This window comes from Denticeps clupeoides, chromosome 3 (assembly GCF_900700375.1).
Source record: "Denticeps clupeoides chromosome 3, fDenClu1.1, whole genome shotgun sequence".
NCBI classification, from domain to species: domain Eukaryota; kingdom Metazoa; phylum Chordata; class Actinopteri; order Clupeiformes; family Denticipitidae; genus Denticeps; species Denticeps clupeoides.
In genome coordinates this window covers 28,728,206-28,750,642 of record NC_041709.1, presented here as the reverse complement: position 1 = coordinate 28,750,642, position 22,437 = coordinate 28,728,206, and the positions used below count along the sequence as shown (strand labels likewise).

At 39.2% G+C, this 22,437-nt stretch overlaps 1 protein-coding gene and 12 non-coding genes across 13 annotated transcripts in view; 6 read left to right on the top strand and 7 right to left on the bottom strand.

Moving 5' to 3' along the window:
- The first annotated feature begins 921 nt into the window (after positions 1 to 921).
- On the top strand, positions 922 to 994 carry trnaf-gaa (transfer RNA phenylalanine (anticodon GAA)). Its single transcript has one exon. It is a non-coding gene; the product is annotated as a tRNA-Phe (tRNA).
- A 297-nt stretch (positions 995 to 1,291) lies between these two features.
- Positions 1,292 to 1,363, bottom strand: trnad-guc (transfer RNA aspartic acid (anticodon GUC)). The gene has a single exon. It is a non-coding gene; the product is annotated as a tRNA-Asp (tRNA).
- Positions 1,364 to 2,913: 1,550 nt separating this feature from the next.
- Positions 2,914 to 2,985, bottom strand: trnad-guc (transfer RNA aspartic acid (anticodon GUC)). The gene has a single exon. It is a non-coding gene; the product is annotated as a tRNA-Asp (tRNA).
- Positions 2,986 to 5,088: 2,103 nt separating this feature from the next.
- Positions 5,089 to 5,161, top strand: trnaf-gaa (transfer RNA phenylalanine (anticodon GAA)). Its single transcript has one exon. It is a non-coding gene; the product is annotated as a tRNA-Phe (tRNA).
- A 1,220-nt stretch (positions 5,162 to 6,381) lies between these two features.
- Positions 6,382 to 6,453, bottom strand: trnad-guc (transfer RNA aspartic acid (anticodon GUC)). Its single transcript has one exon. It is a non-coding gene; the product is annotated as a tRNA-Asp (tRNA).
- Positions 6,454 to 7,301: 848 nt separating this feature from the next.
- Positions 7,302 to 7,373, bottom strand: trnad-guc (transfer RNA aspartic acid (anticodon GUC)). Its single transcript has one exon. It is a non-coding gene; the product is annotated as a tRNA-Asp (tRNA).
- A 111-nt stretch (positions 7,374 to 7,484) lies between these two features.
- On the top strand, positions 7,485 to 7,557 carry trnaf-gaa (transfer RNA phenylalanine (anticodon GAA)). The gene has a single exon. It is a non-coding gene; the product is annotated as a tRNA-Phe (tRNA).
- A 706-nt stretch (positions 7,558 to 8,263) lies between these two features.
- Positions 8,264 to 8,335, bottom strand: trnad-guc (transfer RNA aspartic acid (anticodon GUC)). Its single transcript has one exon. It is a non-coding gene; the product is annotated as a tRNA-Asp (tRNA).
- Positions 8,336 to 8,446: 111 nt separating this feature from the next.
- Positions 8,447 to 8,519, top strand: trnaf-gaa (transfer RNA phenylalanine (anticodon GAA)). The gene has a single exon. It is a non-coding gene; the product is annotated as a tRNA-Phe (tRNA).
- Positions 8,520 to 9,408: 889 nt separating this feature from the next.
- trnaf-gaa (transfer RNA phenylalanine (anticodon GAA)) lies at positions 9,409 to 9,481 on the top strand. Its single transcript has one exon. It is a non-coding gene; the product is annotated as a tRNA-Phe (tRNA).
- Positions 9,482 to 11,439: 1,958 nt separating this feature from the next.
- trnaf-gaa (transfer RNA phenylalanine (anticodon GAA)) lies at positions 11,440 to 11,512 on the top strand. Its single transcript has one exon. It is a non-coding gene; the product is annotated as a tRNA-Phe (tRNA).
- A 297-nt stretch (positions 11,513 to 11,809) lies between these two features.
- On the bottom strand, positions 11,810 to 11,881 carry trnad-guc (transfer RNA aspartic acid (anticodon GUC)). Its single transcript has one exon. It is a non-coding gene; the product is annotated as a tRNA-Asp (tRNA).
- Positions 11,882 to 14,126: 2,245 nt separating this feature from the next.
- nomo (nodal modulator) overlaps positions 14,127 to 22,437 on the bottom strand; it is a 47,154-nt gene continuing 38,843 nt past the window's right edge. The window contains exons 23-31 of the mRNA XM_028970975.1: positions 22,061 to 22,174; positions 21,825 to 21,952; positions 18,777 to 18,918; positions 18,327 to 18,410; positions 18,058 to 18,168; positions 16,588 to 16,689; positions 15,791 to 15,910; positions 15,612 to 15,704; positions 14,127 to 14,459 (exon numbers count right to left, since the gene is read on the bottom strand). Of these exons, the coding sequence (XP_028826808.1) occupies positions 14,328 to 14,459; positions 15,612 to 15,704; positions 15,791 to 15,910; positions 16,588 to 16,689; positions 18,058 to 18,168; positions 18,327 to 18,410; positions 18,777 to 18,918; positions 21,825 to 21,952; positions 22,061 to 22,174 (1,026 nt within the window). The 3' untranslated portion in view covers positions 14,127 to 14,327. The remainder of the gene's footprint in view (positions 14,460 to 15,611; positions 15,705 to 15,790; positions 15,911 to 16,587; positions 16,690 to 18,057; positions 18,169 to 18,326; positions 18,411 to 18,776; positions 18,919 to 21,824; positions 21,953 to 22,060; positions 22,175 to 22,437) is intronic.

The window sequence follows — 22,437 nt, the reverse complement described above, 5'->3', positions numbered from 1 at the left end:
CCCCTCACAGGCAAGAACAATTACCAGGTCTCAAAAAGCCAACAAATGGCCTGAAGTGCCAAGACAAGAGAGGCCTGCATTCTTGTATCATTGGTTTTATCTGGAAAAAGCATAAACCTCAAAGGAGAAACTGATTGATCAGTTGCAACACTTCTGTGAGATAAACGTCCATTATAAAAGAAAGGATTCAAACCTCATTCAGAGGCCTCTTTCCCCCTCAACTGCTCGGGGGGTTCTACTCTCACATTGTTCCTGCATTCAGCTTTTCTACTTCTACCAGGGTCTGGCCTCCCTCACTGGAGTTTGTTTCTTATTCTTTCTCTTTGTTTCCCTCTATAATTTATTTTTTGTGTCTATTTTGGGTTCTTTTGTTATAATGGAACCATTTTACATATATTAGTTCCATAAAAAGAATTCTTATTGTGTTTATGAACTAGAACCTGTTCAATCATTTAAAATCTATTGTGCCATGACTGTTAATGTCCATCTAACATCAGATAAGTTCAAAAAACAAGTTCAAACCTCATTCAGAGGGCTCCGTCCGGGTACTACTCTCACATTGTTCATTCATTTGTCTTTTCTTATTGTTCCAGGCTCTGTCCTTCCTCACTGGAGTTTGATTCTTATTGTTTCTCTTTGTTTCCCTCTAGAATGTCTGTTTCTTGCAACAGTGGTTTGTGACATTTAGATTGATTTCATAGTCAATTGAGATGTGAACTAAAGTCAATTGTGCCTTACTAAATTATATTTCTTCACTGAATTTATTAAGCCAAATCCTCATTTAATAAGCAATCCACTTATTTAGCACACAATATCAGATAATATCTTCTGTTTAGGCATGAGCAAAAACCCAACTGTGGAAGGCAGGCCCTTGTACATGAATAAACACCTAGTGCCAAGTGAAAGGGCTACAAGGTATGAGCCGAAATAGCTCAGTTGGGAGAGCGTTAGACTGAAGATCTAAAGGTCCCTGGTTCAATCCCGGGTTTCGGCAAAGCTCTTTGGACTGTGTACATGCAATTTTTGGTTTGTTAAAGACCTACGCTTTATCTGGAAATTGACCTCCTCCTCACAGGCAAGAACAATTACCAGGTCTCAAAAAAGCCAACAAATGGCCTGAAGTGCCAAGACAAGAGAGGCCTGCATTCTTGTATCAATGGTTTTATCTGGAAAAAGCATAAAACTTTGGGTTCCATAAACAGAAATCTAATTGTGTTCAAAAACATGATTTTTTTTTTTAATGGAGATCAAGGTAATCTCTAATGGCAAATAAAAAACACAAGAGCATCGCCTCCCCGTCGGGGAATCGAACCCCGGTCTCCCGCGTGACAGGCGGGGATACTCACCACTATACTAACGAGGAGCTGGCCCTGCTTCTTTGTTATCATAGGTCTTTAGAACTTCAAGCATGTTTGTTTCTTGCAACGGTGGTTTGTGACATTTAGATTGATTTCATAGTAGGTATGAGGTATGAGCCGAAATAGCTCAGTTGGGAGAGCGTTAGACTGAAGATCTAAAGGTCCCTGGTGAAATCCAGGGTTTCGGCAAAGCTGTTTGGACTGTGTAAATGCAATTGTTGGTTTGTTAACAAAGACCTATGCTTTATCTGGAAACTGACCTCCCCCTCACAGGCAAGAACAATTACCAGGTCTCAAAAAAGCCAACAAATGGCCTGAAGTGCCAAGACAAGAGAGGCCTGCATTCTTGTATCATTGGTTTTATCTGGAAAAAGCATAAACCTCAAAGGAGAAACTGATTGATCAGTTGCAACACTTCTGTGAGATAAACGTCCATTATAAAAGAAAGGATTCAAACCTCATTCAGAGGCCTCTTTCCCCCTCAACTGCTCGGGGGGTTCTACTCTCACATTGTTCCTGCATTCAGCTTTTCTACTTCTACCAGGGTCTGGCCTCCCTCACTGGAGTTTGTTTCTTATTCTTTCTCTTTGTTTCCCTCTATAATTTATTTTTTGTGTCTATTTTGGGTTCTTTTGTTATAATGGAACCATTTTACATATATTAGTTCCATAAAAAGAATTCTTATTGTGTTTATGAACTAGAACCTGTTCAATCATTTAAAATCTATTGTGCCATGACTGTTAATGTCCATCTAACATCAGATAAGTTCAAAAAACAAGTTCAAACCTCATTCAGAGGGCTCCGTCCGGGTACTACTCTCACATTGTTCATTCATTTGTCTTTTCTTATTGTTCCAGGCTCTGTCCTTCCTCACTGGAGTTTGATTCTTATTGTTTCTCTTTGTTTCCCTCTAGAATGTCTGTTTCTTGCAACAGTGGTTTGTGACATTTAGATTGATTTCATAGTCAATTGAGATGTGAACTAAAGTCAATTGTGCCTTACTAAATTATATTTCTTCACTGAATTTATTAAGCCAAATCCTCATTTAATAAGCAATCCACTTATTTAGCACACAATATCAGATAATATCTTCTGTTTAGGCATGAGCAAAAACCCAACTGTGGAAGGCAGGCCCTTGTACATGAATAAACACCTAGTGCCAAGTGAAAGGGCTACAAGGTATGAGCCGAAATAGCTCAGTTGGGAGAGCGATAGACTGAAGATCTAAAGGTCCCTGGTTCAATCCCGGGTTTCGGCAAAGCTCTTTGGACTGTGTACATGCAATTTTTGGTTTGTTAAAGACCTACGCTTTATCTGGAAATTGACCTCCTCCTCACAGGCAAGAACAATTACCAGGTCTCAAAAAAGCCAACAAATGGCCTGAAGTGCCAAGACAAGAGAGGCCTGCATTCGTGTATCAATGGTTTTATCTGGAAAAAGCATAAACCTTTGGGTTCCATAAACAGAAATCTAATTGTGTTCAAAAACATGATTTTTTTTTTTAATGGAGATCAAGGTAATCTCTAATGGCAAATAAAAAACACAAGAGCATCGCCTCCCCGTCGGGGAATCGAACCCCGGTCTCCCGCGTGACAGGCGGGGATACTCACCACTATACTAACGAGGAGCTGGCCCTGCTTCTTTGTTATCATAGGTCTTTAGAACTTCAAGCATGTTTGTTTCTTGCAACAGTGGTTTGTGACATTTAGATTGATTTCATAGTAGGTATGAGGTATGAGCCGAAATAGCTCAGTTGGGAGAGCGTTGGACTGAAGCTGTTTGGACTGTGTAAATGCATTTTTTGGTTTGTTAACAAAGACCTATGCTTTATCTGGAAACTGACCTCCCCCTCACAGGCAAGAACAATTACCAGGTCTCAAAAAGGCCAACAAATGGCCTGAAGTGCCAAGACAAGAGCGGCCTGCATTCTTGTATCAATGGTTTTATCTGGAAAAAGCATAAACCTCAAAGGAGAAACTGATTGATCAGTTGCAACACTTCTGTGAGATAAACGTCCATTATAAAAGAAAGGATTCAAACCTCATACAGAGGCCTCTTTCCCCCTCAACTGCTCGGGGGGTTCTACTCTCACATTGTTCCTGCATTCAGCTTTTCTACTTCTACCAGGGTCTGGCCTCCCTAACTGGAGTTTGTTTCTTATTCTTTCTCTTTGTTTCCCTCTATAATTTATTTTTTGTGTCTATTTTGGGTTCTTTTGTTACAATGGAACAATTTTACATATATTAGTTCCATAAAAACAGGCAAGAACAATTACCAGGTCTCAAAAAAGCCAACAAAAACGCCTGAAGTGCCAAGACAAGAGAGGCCTGCATTCTTGTATCAATGGTTTTATCTGGAAAAAGCATAAACCTTTGGGTTCCATAAACAGAAATCTAATTGTGTTCAAAAACATGATTTTTTTTTTTAATGGAGATCAAGGTAATCTCTAATGGCAAATAAAAAACACAAAAGCATCGCCTCCCTGTCGGGGAATCGAACCCCGGTCTCCCGCGTGACAGGCGGGGATACTCACCACTATACTAACGAGGAGCTGGCCCTGCTTCTTTGTTATCATAGGTCTTTAGAACTTCAAGCATGTTTGTTTCTTGCAACAGTGGTTTGTGACATTTAGATTGATTTCATAGTAGGAATGAGGTATGAGCCGAAATAGCTCAGTTGGGAGAGCATTAGACTGAAGATCTAATGGTCCCTGGTGAAATCCAGGGTTTCGGCAAAGCTGTTTGGACTGTGTAAATGCAATTTTTGGTTTGTTAACAAAGACCTATGCTTTATCTGGAAACTGACCTCCCCCTCACAGGCAAGAACAATTACCAGGTCTCAAAAAAGCCAACAAATGGCCTGAAGTGCCAAGACAAGAGAGGCCTGCATTCTTGTATCATTGGTTTTATCTGGAAAAAGCATAAACCTCAAAGGAGAAACTGATTGATCAGTTGCAACACTTCTGTGAGATAAACGTCCATTATAAAAGAAAGGATTCAAACCTCATTCAGAGGCCTCTTTCCCCCTCAACTGCTCGGGGGGTTCTACTCTCACATTGTTCCTGCATTCAGCTTTTCTACTTCTACCAGGGTCTGGCCTCCCTCACTGGAGTTTGTTTCTTATTCTTTCTCTTTGTTTCCCTCTATAATTTATTTTTTGTGTCTATTTTGGGTTCTTTTGTTATAATGGAACCATTTTACATATATTAGTTCCATAAAAAGAATTCTTATTGTGTTTATGAACTAGAACCTGTTCAATCATTTAAAATCTATTGTGCCATGACTGTTAATGTCCATCTAACATCAGATAAGTTCAAAAAACAAGTTCAAACCTCATTCAGAGGGCTCCGTCCGGGTACTACTCTCACATTGTTCATTCATTTGTCTTTTCTTATTGTTCCAGGCTCTGTCCTTCCTCACTGGAGTTTGATTCTTATTGTTTCTCTTTGTTTCCCTCTAGAATGTCTGTTTCTTGCAACAGTGGTTTGTGACATTTAGATTGATTTCATAGTCAATTGAGATGTGAACTAAAGTCAATTGTGCCTTACTAAATTATATTTCTTCACTGAATTTATTAAGCCAAATCCTCATTTAATAAGCAATCCACTTATTTAGCACACAATATCAGATAATATCTTCTGTTTAGGCATGAGCAAAAACCCAACTGTGGAAGGCAGGCCCTTGTACATGAATAAACACCTAGTGCCAAGTGAAAGGGCTACAAGGTATGAGCCGAAATAGCTCAGTTGGGAGAGCGTTAGACTGAAGATCTAAAGGTCCCTGGTTCAATCCCGGGTTTCGGCAAAGCTCTTTGGACTGTGTACATGCAATTTTTGGTTTGTTAAAGACCTACGCTTTATCTGGAAATTGACCTCCTCCTCACAGGCAAGAACAATTACCAGGTCTCAAAAAAGCCAACAAATGGCCTGAAGTGCCAAGACAAGAGAGGCCTGCATTCTTGTATCAATGGTTTTATCTGGAAAAAGCATAAACCTTTGGGTTCCATAAACAGAAATCTAATTGTGTTCAAAAACATGATTTTTTTTTTTTAATGGAGATCAAGGTAATCTCTAATGGCAAATAAAAAACACAAGAGCATCGCCTCCCCGTCGGGAAATCGAACCCCGGTCTCCCGCGTGACAGGCGGGGATATTCACCACTATACTAACGAGGAGCTGGCCCTGCTTCTTTGTTATCATAGGTCTTTAGAACTTCAAGCATGTTTGTTTCTTGCAACGGTGGTTTGTGACATTTAGATTGATTTCATAGTAGGTATGAGGTATGAGCCGAAATAGCTCAGTTGGGAGAGCGTTAGACTGAAGCTGTTTGGACTGTGTAAATGCATTTTTTGGTTTGTTAACAAAGACCTATGCTTTATCTGGAAACTGACCTCCCCCTCACAGGCAAGAACAATTACCAGGTCTCAAAAAGGCCAACAAATGGCCTGAAGTGCCAAGGCAAGAGAGGCCTGCATTCTTGTATCAATGGTTTTATCTGGAAAAGCATAAACCTCAAAGGAGAAACTGATTGATCAGTTGCAACACTTCTGTGAGATAAACGTCCATTATAAAAGAAAGGATTCAAACCTCATACAGAGGCATCTTTCCCCCTCAACTGCTCGGGGGGTTCTACTCTCACATTGTTCCTGCATTCAGCTTTTCTACTTCTACCAGGGTCTGGCCTCCCTCACTGGAGTTTGTTTCTTATTCTTTCTCTTTGTTTCCCTCTATAATTTATTTTTTGTGTCTATTTTGGGTTCTTTTGTTACAATGGAACAATTTTACATATATTAGTTCCATAAAAACAGGCAAGAACAATTACCAGGTCTCAAAAAAGCCAACAAAAACGCCTGAAGTGCCAAGACAAGAGAGGCCTGCATTCTTGTATCAATGGTTTTATCTGGAAAAAGCATAAACCTTTGGGTTCCATAAACAGAAATCTAATTGTGTTCAAAAACATGATTTTTTTTTTTAATGGAGATCAAGGTAATCTCTAATGGCAAATAAAAAACACAAAAGCACCGCCTCCCCGTCGGGGAATCGAACCCCGGTCTCCCGCGTGACAGGCGGGGATACTCACCACTATACTAACGAGGAGCTGGCCCTGCTTCTTTGTTATCATAGGTCTTTAGAACTTCAAGCATGTTTGTTTCTTGCAACAGTGGTTTGTGACATTTAGATTGATTTCATAGTAGGTATGAGGTATGAGCCGAAATAGCTCAGTTGGGAGAGCGTTAGACTGAAGCTGTTTGGACTGTGTAAATGCATTTTTTGGTTTGTTAACAAAGACCTATGCTTTATCTGGAAACTGACCTCCCCCTCACAGGCAAGAACAATTACCAGGTCTCAAAAAGGCCAACAAATGGCCTGAAGTGCCAAGGCAAGAGAGGCCTGCATTCTTGTATCAATGGTTTTATCTGGAAAAAGCATAAACCTCAAAGGAGAAACTGATTGATCAGTTGCAACACTTCTGTGAGATAAACGTCCATTATAAAAGAAAGGATTCAAACCTCATACAGAGGCATCTTTCCCCCTCAACTGCTCGGGGGTTCTACTCTCACATTGTTCCTGCATTCAGCTTTTCTACTTCTACCAGGGTCTGGCCTCCCTCACTGGAGTTTGTTTCTTATTCTTTCTCTTTGTTTCCCTCTATAATTTATTTTTTGTGTCTATTTTGGGTTCTTTTGTTACAATGGAACAATTTTACATATATTAGTTCCATAAAAACAGGCAAGAACAATTACCAGGTCTCAAAAAAGCCAAAAAATGGCCTGAAGTGCCAAGACAAGAGAGGCCTGCATTCTTGTATCAATGGTTTTATCTGGAAAAAGCATAAACCTTTGGGTTCCATAAACAGAAATCTAATTGTGTTCAAAAACATGATTTTTTTTTTAATGGAGATCAAGGTAATCTCTAATGGCAAATAAAAAACACAAGAGCATCGCCTCCCCGTCGGGGAATCGAACCCCGGTCTCCCGCGTGACAGGCGGGGATACTCACCACTATACTAACGAGGAGCTGGCCCTGCTTCTTTGTTATCATAGGTCTTTAGAACTTAAAGCATGTTTGTTTCTTGCAACAGTGGTTTGTGACATTTAGATTGATTTCATAGTAGGTATGAGGTATGAGCCGAAATAGCTCAGTTGGGAGAGCGTTAGACTGAAGATCTAAAGGTCCCTGGTTCAATCCCGGGTTTCGGCAAAGCTGTTTGGACTGTGTAAATGCAATTTTTGGTTTGTTAACAAAGACCTATGCTTTATCTGGAAACTGACCTCCCCCTCACAGGCAAGAACAATTACCAGGTCTCAAAAAGGCCAACAAATGGCCTGAAGTGCCAAGACAAGAGAGGCCTGCATTCTTGTATCAATGGTTTTATCTGGAAAAAGCATAAACCTCAAAGGAGAAACTGATTGATCAGTTGCAACACTTCTGTGAGATAAACGTCCATTATAAAAGAAAGGATTCAAACCTCATACAGAGGCCTCTTTCCCCCTCAACTGCTCGGGGGGTTCTACTCTCACATTGTTCCTGCATTCAGCTTTTCTACTTCTACCAGGGTCTGGCCTCCCTCACTGGAGTTTGTTTCTTATTCTTTCTCTTTGTTTCCCTCTATAATTTATTTTTTGTGTCTATTTTGGGTTCTTTTGTTACAATGGAACAATTTTACATATATTAGTTCCATAAAAACAGGCAAGAACAATTACCAGGTCTCAAAAAAGCCAACAAAAACGCCTGAAGTGCCAAGACAAGAGAGGCCTGCATTCTTGTATCAATGGTTTTATCTGGAAAAAGCATAAACCTTTGGGTTCCATAAACAGAAATCTAATTGTGTTCAAAAACATGATTTTTTTTTTTAATGGAGATCAAGGTAATCTCTAATGGCAAATAAAAAACACAAGAGCATCGCCTCCCCGTCGGGGAATCGAACCCCGGTCTCCCGCGTGACAGGCGGGGATACTCACCACTATACTAACGAGGAGCTGGCCCTGCTTCTTTGTTATCATAGGTCTTTAGAACTTCAAGCATGTTTGTTTCTTGCAACAGTGGTTTGTGACATTTAGATTGATTTCATAGTAGGTATGAGGTATGAGCCGAAATAGCTCAGTTGGGAGAGCGTTAGACTGAAGATCTAAAGGTCCCTGGTTCAATCCCGGGTTTCGGCAAAGATGTTTGGACTGTGTAAATGCAATTTTTGGTTTGTTAACAAAGACCTATGCTTTATCTGGAAACTGACCTCCCCCTCACAGGCAAGAACAATTACCAGGTCTCAAAAAGGCCAACAAATGGCCTGAAGTGCCAAGACAAGAGCGGCCTGCATTCTTGTATCAATGGTTTTATCTGGAAAAAGCATAAACCTCAAAGGAGAAACTGATTGATCAGTTGCAACACTTCTGTGAGATAAACGTCCATTATAAAAGAAAGGATTCAAACCTCATACAGAGGCCTCTTTCCCCCTCAACTGCTCGGGGGGTTCTACTCTCACATTGTTCCTGCATTCAGCTTTTCTACTTCTACCAGGGTCTGGCCTCCCTCACTGGAGTTTGTTTCTTATTCTTTCTCTTTGTTTCCCTCTATAATTTATTTTTTGTGTCTATTTTGGGTTCTTTTGTTACAATGGAACAATTTTACATATATTAGTTCCATAAAAACAGGCAAGAACAATTACCAGGTCTCAAAAAAGCCAACAAAAACGCCTGAAGTGCCAAGACAAGAGAGGCCTGCATTCTTGTATCAATGGTTTTATCTGGAAAAAGCATAAACCTTTGGGTTCCATAAACCGAAATCTAATTGTGTTCAAAAACATGATTTTTTTTTTTAATGGAGATCAAGGTAATCTCTAATGGCAAATAAAAAACACAAAAGCATCGCCTCCCTGTCGGGGAATCGAACCCCGGTCTCCCGCGTGACAGGCGGGGATACTCACCACTATACTAACGAGGAGCTGGCCCTGCTTCTTTGTTATCATAGGTCTTTAGAACTTCAAGCATGTTTGTTTCTTGCAACAGTGGTTTGTGACATTTAGATTGATTTCATAGTAGGTATGCGGTATGAGCCGAAATAGCTCAGTTGGGAGAGCGTTAGACTGAAGATCTAAAGGTCCCTGGTTCAATCCCGGGTTTCGGCAAAGATGTTTGGACTGTGTAAATGCAATTTTTGGTTTGTTAACAAAGACCTATGCTTTATCTGGAAACTGACCTCCCCCTCACAGGCAAGAACAATTACCAGGTCTCAAAAAGGCCAACAAATGGCCTGAAGTGCCAAGACAAGAGCGGCCTGCATTCTTGTATCAATGGTTTTATCTGGAAAAAGCATAAACCTCAAAGGAGAAACTGATTGATCAGTTGCAACACTTCTGTGAGATAAACGTCCATTATAAAAGAAAGGATTCAAACCTCATACAGAGGCCTCTTTCCCCCTCAACTGCTCGGGGGGTTCTACTCTCACATTGTTCCTGCATTCAGCTTTTCTACTTCTACCAGGGTCTGGCCTCCCTCACTGGAGTTTGTTTCTTATTCTTTCTCTTTGTTTCCCTCTATAATTTATTTTTTGTGTCTATTTTGGGTTCTTTTGTTACAATGGAACAATTTTACATATATTAGTTCCATAAAAACAGGCAAGAACAATTACCAGGTCTCAAAAAAGCCAACAAAAATGCCTGAAGTGCCAAGACAAGAGAGGCCTGCATTCTTGTATCAATGGTTTTATCTGGAAAAAGCATAAACCTTTGGGTTCCATAAACAGAAATCTAATTGTGTTCAAAAACATGATTTTTTTTTTTAATGGAGATCAAGGTAATCTCTAATGGCAAATAAAAAACACAAAAGCATCGCCTCCCTGTCGGGGAATCGAACCCCGGTCTCCCGCGTGACAGGCGGGGATACTCACCACTATACTAACGAGGAGCTGGACCTGCTTCTTTGTTATCATAGGTCTTTAGAACTTCAAGCATGTTTGTTTCTTGCAACAGTGGTTTGTGACATTTAGATTGATTTCATAGTAGGTATGAGGTATGAGCCGAAATAGCTCAGTTGGGAGAGCGTTAGACTGAAGATCTAAAGGTCCCTGGTGAAATCCAGGGTTTCGGCAAAGCTGTTTGGACTGTGTAAATGCAATTGTTGGTTTGTTAACAAAGACCTATGCTTTATCTGGAAACTGACCTCCCCCTCACAGGCAAGAACAATTACCAGGTCTCAAAAAAGCCAACAAATGGCCTGAAGTGCCAAGACAAGAGAGGCCTGCATTCTTGTATCATTGGTTTTATCTGGAAAAAGCATAAACCTCAAAGGAGAAACTGATTGATCAGTTGCAACACTTCTGTGAGATAAACGTCCATTATAAAAGAAAGGATTCAAACCTCATTCAGAGGCCTCTTTCCCCCTCAACTGCTCGGGGGGTTCTACTCTCACATTGTTCCTGCATTCAGCTTTTCTACTTCTACCAGGGTCTGGCCTCCCTCACTGGAGTTTGTTTCTTATTCTTTCTCTTTGTTTCCCTCTATAATTTATTTTTTGTGTCTATTTTGGGTTCTTTTGTTATAATGGAACCATTTTACATATATTAGTTCCATAAAAAGAATTCTTATTGTGTTTATGAACTAGAACCTGTTCAATCATTTAAAATCTATTGTGCCATGACTGTTAATGTCCATCTAACATCAGATAAGTTCAAAAAACAAGTTCAAACCTCATTCAGAGGGCTCCGTCCGGGTACTACTCTCACATTGTTCATTCATTTGTCTTTTCTTATTGTTCCAGGCTCTGTCCTTCCTCACTGGAGTTTGATTCTTATTGTTTCTCTTTGTTTCCCTCTAGAATGTCTGTTTCTTGCAACAGTGGTTTGTGACATTTAGATTGATTTCATAGTCAATTGAGATGTGAACTAAAGTCAATTGTGCCTTACTAAATTATATTTCTTCACTGAATTTATTAAGCCAAATCCTCATTTAATAAGCAATCCACTTATTTAGCACACAATATCAGATAATATCTTCTGTTTAGGCATGAGCAAAAACCCAACTGTGGAAGGCAGGCCCTTGTACATGAATAAACACCTAGTGCCAAGTGAAAGGGCTACAAGGTATGAGCCGAAATAGCTCAGTTGGGAGAGCGTTAGACTGAAGATCTAAAGGTCCCTGGTTCAATCCCGGGTTTCGGCAAAGCTCTTTGGACTGTGTACATGCAATTTTTGGTTTGTTAAAGACCTACGCTTTATCTGGAAATTGACCTCCTCCTCACAGGCAAGAACAATTACCAGGTCTCAAAAAAGCCAACAAATGGCCTGAAGTGCCAAGACAAGAGAGGCCTGCATTCTTGTATCAATGGTTTTATCTGGAAAAAGCATAAACCTTTGGGTTCCATAAACAGAAATCTAATTGTGTTCAAAAACATGATTTTTTTTTTTAATGGAGATCAAGGTAATCTCTAATGGCAAATAAAAAACACAAGAGCATCGCCTCCCCGTCGGGGAATCGAACCCCGGTCTCCCGCGTGACAGGCGGGGATACTCACCACTATACTAACGAGGAGCTGGCCCTGCTTCTTTGTTATCATAGGTCTTTAGAACTTCAAGCATGTTTGTTTCTTGCAACAGTGGTTTGTGACATTTAGATTGATTTCATAGTAGGTATGAGGTATGAGCCGAAATAGCTCAGTTGGGAGAGCGTTGGACTGAAGATCTAAAGGTCCCTGGTTCAATCCCGGGTTTCGGCAAAGCTGTTTTGACTGTGTAAATGCAATTTTTGGTTTGTTAACAAAGACCTATGCTTTATCTGGAAACTGACCTCCCCCTCACAGGCAAGAACAATTACCAGGTCTCAAAAAGGCCAACAAATGGCCTGAAGTGCCAAGACAAGAGAGGCCTGCATTCTTGTATCAATGGTTTTATCTGGAAAAAGCATAAACCTCAAAGGAGAAACTGATTGATCAGTTGCAACAATTCTGTGAGATAAACATCCATTATAAAAGAAAGGATTCAAACCTCATTCAGAGGCCTCTTTCCCCCTCAACTGCTCGGGGGGTTCTACTCTCACATTGTTCCTGCATTCAGCTTTTCTACTTCTACCAGGGTCTGGCCTCCCTCACTGGAGTATGTTTCTTATTCTTTCTCTTTGTTTCTCTCTATAATTTATTTTTGGTGTCTATTTTGGGTTCTTTTGTTACAATGGAACCATTTTACATATATTAGTTCTATAAAAAGAATTCTTATTGTGTTTATGAACTAGAACCTGTTCAATCATTTATAATCTATTGTGCCATGACTGTTAATGTCCATCGAACATCAGATAATTTCAAAAAACAAGTTCAAACCTCATTCAGAGGGCTCTCACATTGTTCATTCATTCGTCTTTTCTTATTGTTCCAGGCTCTGTCCTTCCTCACTGGAGTTTGATTCTTATTCTTTCTCTTTGTTTCCCTCTAGAATTTTTCTTACAATGGAACAATTGTAAATCTTTGGGTTCCATAAACAGAAATCTAATTGTGTTCAAAAACAAGATTTTTTTTTATAATGGAGATCAAGGTAATCTCTAATGGCAAATGAAAAACACAAGAGCATCGCCTCGCTGTCAGAGAATCGAACCCCGGTCTCCCGCGTGACAGGCGGGGATACTCACCACTATACTAACGAGGAGCTGGCACTGCTTCTGTATTATCATAGATCTTTAGGACATCAAGCATGTCTGTTTCTTGCAACAGTGGTTTGTGACATTTAGATTGATTTCATAGTCAATTGAGATGTGAACTAAAGTCAATTGTGCTTATTAAATTTTATTTCTTCACTGATTTTATTAAGCCAAATCCTCATTTAATAAGCAATCCACTTATTTAGCACACAATATCAGATAATATATTCTGTTTAGGCATGAGCAGGGGGGGGGTTGCCCTCTGAGAAACCACTAGAGCAAAAAGCTCAAATCCTATTGGCTGTCTTTTGCATTCTGGTGGTCTGTTATGACTATCCGCAACCGGCATGATTCAGTATCTTGGTGAGAACAAACAGAAGCAGCGGCAGACGGTGGCATCCTACGACTGATACTGAAATATGTGGTTATAGTCTTATATTGGTACTACAGTGGCCCGGTACCCAAATAGTACAGCCTAACACTGTCTGTGTCTAACAGGGGGACTATGCGATAAAGTGGACTTAATAATTGACACTGTGTCTGGGACTTTAACAGAAGGCCAGAGAAAACCGATGTGTTTTCTGTTTAGATTTAAACACTGAGACACTGAGTTTGAGTGCGAGTCCCAAACACTGACCGGCAAGCCGTTCCACAACTGCTGAGCTCTATAGGAGAAGGATCTGCTCCCAGCTGTGACCTTCTGTACTTTGGGTACCAGTAGTGACCCCACACCCGTTGATCGCAGGAGGTATGGCGGGTCGTAAACAACTGAAAGTTCACTCAGGTACAGTGGAGCAAGACCATTTATTAGGATTTTGTAGTCAATCCTAAATTTGATGGGTAACCAGTGCAGTGAGACCTCAGTGGCTGTTCCCACTATTTTAGTCTCCTACAAAAGCTTTAATACTGATAAACTGATTATAATTAACACCTGAATCCTACACATTTACCTCAATTTCCATGATGAGCGTTTATAAACCTCTTTTGTAACTTACTCTGTGCATTAATATGTCACTTGATATGTCCAATAAACATACGTATGTGTGTTACATAGACATGTTACGTACACATAGACATGGATGGGTGTGCTGTTTAAATTATGATTGTATTACCGTCATAATTCTCTTAAATGACCACATGATCTATCAACTAGTATTTCATTGGTTGTTTTATTTTAGTCAGTTAAATTACAATTATTTAATCCAATACAGTGAAATTACATCAGTTACATTGTAATCTTTAATGAACTTTTAAAACATTATACTGGCCAAAAAAAAACATATTGGTGGTTAATGATCAGGCTTGACCAGAGGAAACATTTTTTCACCACTTTTAACCAAACAAATGTTACTCATGTGCGCCGGACCTTCAGCCTTTTGGCTTGACGTTTAGCTTCTTCAGTGACCACTCCATCCCCACTGTACTGTGTAAGCCCCCTGAACCCCTGGGCATGGCTGATCAGCTGCAGAATCAGTGGAATGACCTATAACAGATGGGACAAAATACTATAAAAGTAGTAAATATTTTTTACTTTTCTTTGACTTCACTTATTTGCACACCTTCACCCTACCTGTTACACATATTTTATGTTTAAGTCATAAAAGTGTAATATTTGGTTATGTTTGGAATATTTGCATATTGGTTCATCACCATTGATGTCCACAAACTGATACCAATCGGTCAGATATGATCTGAACCATACAAGGGCTATTCCCTTAATCCCAACAACATTCTCTAACCTGGCAAGGAGAATAGCGTGATCAATAGTGTCAAACGCTGCACTCAGGTTAAGCAGGATAACAAATAACAACATTTTGAGTAATTATCCGAATGATGTTTGTTGTATACAGTTGTAAGACGGAAAGTCACAAGTCCATCACATTCTGCACTTTTATCTCTGTGTTCTCCATATCTTTCTCAAATGGTCTTCCCCAGAGCAAGAGGTGTGAAAGGCCAGCCATTTGTCTGGGATCCTGCACTTGTGTCTTTGTTGGGCTGCGACACCCCCCAGACAGCAGACGCCAAAGTGCCGGCAAATGACGACGAGAGCAACAGGGCGGAAACAACAAATTCTGATTGGTCTGTGACAACGTCCTGAGAGTCAAATGTATAAAAGGCGCATTGCTCCCTGGGCACCTGTCATGGCTGCCCACTGCTCACTAAGGGTGATGGGTTAAAAGCATGATGAAAGGTTGACAATGACAATCACTTCAAATGACAATGAAAATCACAAGTAAAATGACCAAGATGGTGTGATGCATGGGACGTGACACAAGGAAAAACGTCACTGGTCTAAAAGATACACGAGTGCTGTCAAGTGTAACACATGATAGCCAGTACTAAGAGTTAAAATGTGGTCTGTTGTATGAATATTTAATTAAGCCTGATGCACTATTCAAAATAGCATATCAATTCTTTTGTATATCCGGGTTATGATAATAATTTGTTTTGAATTTTCATTGAAATTAGTAAAAGTTGACATTGCGAAAAGAAAAAAAAAAAAAGTTTTCCAACCCTATTTTTTGGGGTTTTATTTTCCACAGAATCGCATAGTTGTATAACTGTTCTGTTTGTTCTTAAAATAAAAGTGAAGTGAACATTCAGCATTGCATTACTGTATTAAAATAAATTTTACCTTTTCATGGTTATAAGCAGCTAGCAAAAGCAACAATGTAAGGGGAAGTGCAATATATGATCCCTGGGCAACATCCTGGTCAGGTACTTTTCTCTATAGGGGCAAGAAACATCTGAAGTCAAGCTACATTCATGTTCGACTTAATCTGTTAAATATTGCTCTTGATTATTGATACTTACATATGGATTAAAAGTCAGCGTCACATGCTTGTGGTAACCTGTCGAAGTAAAAGATACTTGTGGAAGGTTGAAGTCAAACTGGGAGCGAGGTAGTGTGGTGTCCAACATCAATACATAATTCTGTTAAAAGAAAAACAACAAGACAGTGAACATACATTGAGCATCTATTAATGCAAATTACATAATTTACATGGCAATTAGGTAGAAGGTATATGGCATGGATGGTAAACTGTATCACTCATTCTTGAGGTTTTGGACATGTTATAATCATTTGTGAAAAAGGAGGAGGGGGAAAAAAACAAAACAAAACAAAAACTCCAGAGCTATGTTATCCTATTGTTCTCTGAGTAGCAATTTAATATTGTCCTCCATCTGTAGACTTTGCTTGTAAACAATGGTTAAACGATCAAGTTTTTAGTTCTTCTCAATTATTATCACAAACCCTGCACTGACACCAGAAACCCAAAAAAATGGTGACAGTCCATATATGACATTCTGACGATAGAAGAGTTAATGTGGCACTGTAAAACAGGATCTCCCACAGCATCGTACAGACCTCTGAAAATGACGGCAACCTTTAACTATTGCGGGCTCACTCTACCCTGGAAGGGGGTCCCTCTCTGTTCTGATTTTGGGCTATATAAGAAATAAATGTTGTTGTTGTTGATTCAATATATTCAGGTTTCTTCCTATAATTTCAGACATTCCCTCTCTATACACACACACACACACACACACGCACACACAAAAACAAACAATTTAAATAAGCAAAATTAATCAGAATTTACAGATCATACCTCTCCATCTCTTTTCAATGAAGTAAAATGGAAGAAAAGTGACTGGCCCAAAGAAACACTTTGAACAGGGTTGTCCAGGTTGTCAATTCGATAAAGCTTCACCTGAATAGAAAATTGCATAAGATTCCAGAAAACAAATCAAAATGCATTTTGGGTACACAGCCCTACTGCCTACGTTCTTTTTATTAGCGTGTTGTTATGTCTATTCTGCTTTTTGAAATAATTTCAGTCAAACTAATATGGCATATTGCTAAATGCCTTGGTTTTTGCACTGATGACTATGTTTCTATGATGTATGTTGTACACTGGTGTTTAAATATGGCTTACTTTTTGCATAATCGATCTTTAGATGTCATCTGCAGGTTGTACAATGGATTGTGTTTATTGACAGTGGTTTCTGGAGGTATTCCTGGGCCCATTTAGTAATGTCATTGTCACAGTCATGTTCAGTGATGTAGTGTCATCTAAAGTCCCAAAGACCACAGGCATCCAACAAAGGTCTTGTCCCATATGCACAGAGATCTCAGAATCTTTGATGTTATACACAGCAGATAATGAGATTTGCAAAGCCTTTGCAATTTGACACTGAGTAAAATTGTTAATGTATTACATAATCTTTTTATGCACTCTTTAACCAACGCAAAATGTTCACACTTTTTATGCCTGCCACTGTTTCTAACCATCGTAAAGGAATTGTGCACCCTTATCCTTCTTTGATTTGGTTTACTAGATACAGGTTCGAATGAATGCATGTCAACTATAACATTCTGTGTAAAACACAAATGGAACATGCTGATGCTGTTTAACGCTAGTTATATGAAGTAAAAGAAGCATAGATTCTAGGAAAAATTGCTTCATTTCTTAAAACCACGTAATTTGAGGAATCGTTTCAGCTAGTTTTCTAGCTTATTTTATACACATATAATTAAGGAACATCCCAACTTTTCCGGAATTTGGTTTGTACATCTGTCAAGTAGATATATTAGGTAAAAGTCACTTCTTAGAATCAGGAATTTGATTGCCTTTGACAAGAACAAAATTGTGATGGATAGATGACTGAGTCCTAGCAACTGATTCAGCCTGTTAAGTTTGTTACTGTAACATTTAATAAAAATAACCTTTTGCCGTTTTGAGGATCAGCTGTATGGTAAGACACGAACAAAGGACCCTGAAAGTCAGTGTAAAATGGAAATAAAATACAATGCAATGATTTGAAAACCTCAAAATGCCTCATTCTATTCACAATTATCAAATGTTTAAAGTGAGACATTTTACAATCTCATGACAAATATTGTCTCAATTCGAATTTGACGACATCAAGGCGGGAAAGTAAGTGGTAATATGAAAGTGATTTATGGTAATCCCCATGAAGCAGCAGTCAGAGAAAATACTCGAAAAATGTCCTAACTTCTGGGATGGGAATAATGTGTAAAAAAGAAACTACTAGGTAAAATATTGGGGTTTCCTCACCCACAAAGATGAAAGGTGGTCCAGAGATGTTATGATGTTGCCACTTAGTTCAAACTGGCTAATTTGTCGGAATGCTATTATGTTGATTCCTTCAATGTCACTGTTATTAACCTACCATACACACACACACACACACACACACACAAAAAAAAAGGTCATCATTTTCTGCAAATAATATTTTGTATATTGTAATCTTAACATCTTAACTGTTTACTTTCACAATTTCTTTCAAGAATTAAGCAAAACCTTCAAATGTAGTAACTACATACCTCAACTGATCTATGTTGAGGCAGTGCTCTTTCAATGTGGTCATTGCCGTCTGCTTGAAGTTGGATTAGATACTTACAACCAGGCTGCAAAAGACAGAATAGACTAAACCAAAATTCATGTATCATAAAATACAATTCATGTCATTTTAATTCATTTAATATTACAGGCAAATTTGGGATTAATAAAATAAATGATTTCTGACTATTTTTAAAAAGGTATTGACAGGAAGCTTCAGGATAGAAAAATGACAAAAAAAAACAATATTTAGCAATAACAGAATTTGTTAAAAACTCTAATGTGAATTAATGATATTTGCAGTTCTTGTTAACTCTAATTACTGACTAAACAAAAAGGAGTAAAACTAGATAGTTTCCTGAACACTCTACACAGAATTCACACCATTATACAGATTTACACCACCTGCCAAACATTAAATAAACAAATCTCACCAACAAGCCCCGTAATCTGAAGTGACCCTCCTCATCAGTCACTGTGTCCTCATTATACATGCTGCACTCTCCTAGACCTACTGCCTCGACTGCCACTCCAGGTTCTGCATCCCCACTCAAAGAAAGCACTGTGCCATAGCAGCTGCAGAAAAACATGGGAACACACAGCAGCAAATTTATGCATTTTTATCTTACGTTTATCTCATGTGAAAGAGGCTGTAAGCGCCAGGAGACATGGTCAGTATTTTGTAACTCCCCCATGTCAAGTCTCAATTTTTTTTCCAGTGCTAGCTACTATAGGATTTTCTTTCTTTCCTTGCCCCCCCATTAGTCATTGTGTCATTTTTCCTAATTTCATGGACCATCATACATGCATTGTATTTTTTTAGGTCTGTGCACATATTTTCAATGATGTCTAGGTCAGTGGTCTTTGAGCCAATGCTAAATCTTCACCTTGCGGTATTCCTTTTCAGGCTTGCTTCCAAAAATTGTCTTTTTTAAAATGACTTTTCACAGACTATAATTGAAAACATGTTTCCCTCACCACATTTCAGAACACTTAAATGTGCTAAACAAGGCAGCATATAAACTCAGGTGAAGAACAGTACAATATAGGAGCATAAAACTTACACAACTCACAATAGGGAAATTGTTATTTACATGAGTAAATTTTTTGCTCTGAATTTAATGAAATAAGTAAAAGTTCCCTTTGATATTACTAATAATGTATGAGAAGAAACATTTCAATATTTATTGCCCCAAAAATTTTGACAACAACAGGGATAGCCCCAAAAAACAAAAAAATGACAACGTCAGGAGCGGGTATTTCCACCATTTGCCATAATGACAGCTTGACCGCGACATCTGATGGTCCTCACCAGCCTCATGTTGTTGTTCTGTGGTAATACCTTTCACTCTTCCACAAGTGCTACATGCAGTTCTACCAGGTCACGTTGGAGTGGGATACGATCATTCAGTCTCTGCTTCAACTGGTCCCAGACGTGCTCTATGGGGTTCAGGTCAGGGGACATTGATGGTCATACCATATGAGGCACTCCAACTTCCTGAAGTCGAGCTGTGACTATTCTGCCATGTGGTAGAGCATTATCATCCACAAACAGAAAGTTGGGTGTGTGCTGGTGGAATTGGGGGATGATGATGGGTTCTATGTCTCTGTGGTAAGAACGTGCAATGACTTGAGCCATGTACAATAACCAAATCTGTTTATGGCTGACTAGTGATGCCTGCCCAGACTGTTGCACCTCCTCCACCAAAGCAAACCCTGGGGACCATGTTGACCTCAGCGTATCGCTCACATCGCCTTCTCCAGCAACATAATTTCCAGACACCAGACACTCATCAGTTGACAGGACGGTAGACCACTGCTGCATTGTCCAGGTCATATGGTCTTGTACCCACTGCAAACGTTCACAGCAGTGTCTTGGTGTCAATGGAGTCACCCGCATAGGTTGTCTTGCATTTAAGCCAAAGCGGTGGAGTCGGTTGCGAATGGTTTGTCTGGGAACCCTAGAAGGCCTGCAGGTGTGGCAGTTACATAACAATGTCTGAGTGCATAGGTCCTTAGGTCCTGGTCATCATTGCGGTCTCTCACTCCTGGGTCTGTCATAAACTCTGCCAGTAGTTCTGTGTCTTGATGCAAGTCTGCTGATGACACTTTGAGACACACCAAGTTCATGAGCAACATCTGACTGCCTGCTACCAACCCAAAGGTGCGCCTGGTGACGCTGCTCGTCCATTAAGTGACTTTGTGTGTTCATGGATGTTTGAATGATAAACTTGGAATGACTTAATGACAATACCAGTTTTTTTATACCCACAGAATGTTGAAATTGATGCCACATTGAGAAAGGTTGTCTCTTGGTATTGGCCCCAATATAAGGCACAACTGTGCACAACGAGACCATTACATGGAAAACATCTATCTCCCCAATATAATTTCCTCCCTATACCAAAAATGTCTGAAGTGAAACAAACACCATATGTATGACATCCATTAAGTCTCTCATAATATCCCTAACTTATTGTGAGTAGTGTATACATAAATTACCAGATCGTAGGGTCGTATTCAGTTTTTGAAAACTCGTGAGAAAGAAACACCATATCATTTCAAATTCAACAGTGTTGTGGAAATTAAAGTATTTCCACACTAACAACTCTGTATTAAGAAATTTGAGTCCGGGCTCAGCAAGAGATATTTCTTGAGAGTTGTGCCAACGGGTGCACCTGCACAAAGTGAATGCTGCAGACACTTACAAATGGGCTGGTTATATGTGACGTGTCATCTATACCCAAATGTGTGTGTGTAAATGCTTCTACAAATTTCTTTGTGTGGCAATCATGTTAACACAGAAAACATTTCATTCAAGGCCATAGTGACCTTTGGACAGCATTATCAGCACAACTCCAACCCTTTTTTGTAAGTCCTCACCAAAAGAATGACTTATTCAACATGACCCTTGGCCTTAAATTTAATAAAAAAATAAAACATAAAATGCATTAAAAAAAATTGCTATTACAATCTGCCCTTAAATCAAGTTCATCCTTTTAACTTGTTGATGATATAAATATAGGAGCAAATAAATTTTTCCTCTAGCAAGTTCCTTGTGCAACTGGCTGCAATATTAGCCTAAAGCATTACTGTGTCCTAGCATAACATAGTCAAAATATGACCGCAATGTGTATAGCAATCCAAAATTGTTTCCAGAACGCATCAGGCTTGTATGCAAGACCAGGGCTCAGCAACCCTCAGCTTTGGAGCCTTGTGGCTACCTGTGGCTTAAAATAATAATTTAAGTGAATTTTATTTTTAATAATATATTTAGTGTTTAATGATTTGAATATGCTGACTAAGTTGCTAAGAAAGTTGGGCATAATTAGCAAAGCACTGCTTAGTTAGGGTAACCAGATTTCTTCTTTTCGCTGTCTGGCCGGACTTTTAGGAGTCAACGGCTTCTACATGCATATTTGTGCAAAAATAATCTGGTAGCATCCCCCCCAATTAATCTTATTAAGAACATAAAAATATACCTGTAGGCCGTTTTGAAGCCAGTGACAGCAATGTGGAGGTTCTGCCCTTCACCAACGGTAATCATCTGAGAAGTAGGTTCAAAACGATATTCCTTCATCATTGGTTTAAAGTAGTATTGGCCCGGACTCTGTAGAGGATTTATACAAAAAGCACATACATTGATGTAAACTATAATTACAATCAAGCATTATCTTTGAACAGTCAGTTATTTATTTAAATATTCTCTTGATATTACCAAGTTATTAAAAGTGAGCAGGCCATTATCCTGGGTAAGCAGATTAGAGCGAAAATGTCCCCCACTCAATGATAAAAGAACTCCAGAGAGGGGTTGTCCATCATTTGCTTTAATCTAGAGAAAATAGAAAAAAATGCAATCTTAATAATGCCATACTCAAAAGATTTAGACCAAATGAGCATTTGTTTCAGATTTAACATTTGTGGCTCACTATCCATATCCATATCCATAAGGGGCTGCAGAAATTTCTGTGAGAAGTCCATATCAGACTCCCCACTAAGAACCGTATCAGAAACCTTGAAGAAACCTGGTCCAACTGGTTTCCTGTGTCATGTCAAGTTCAGTTATGACAAGACAAAAGCACGCTCCCACAAACC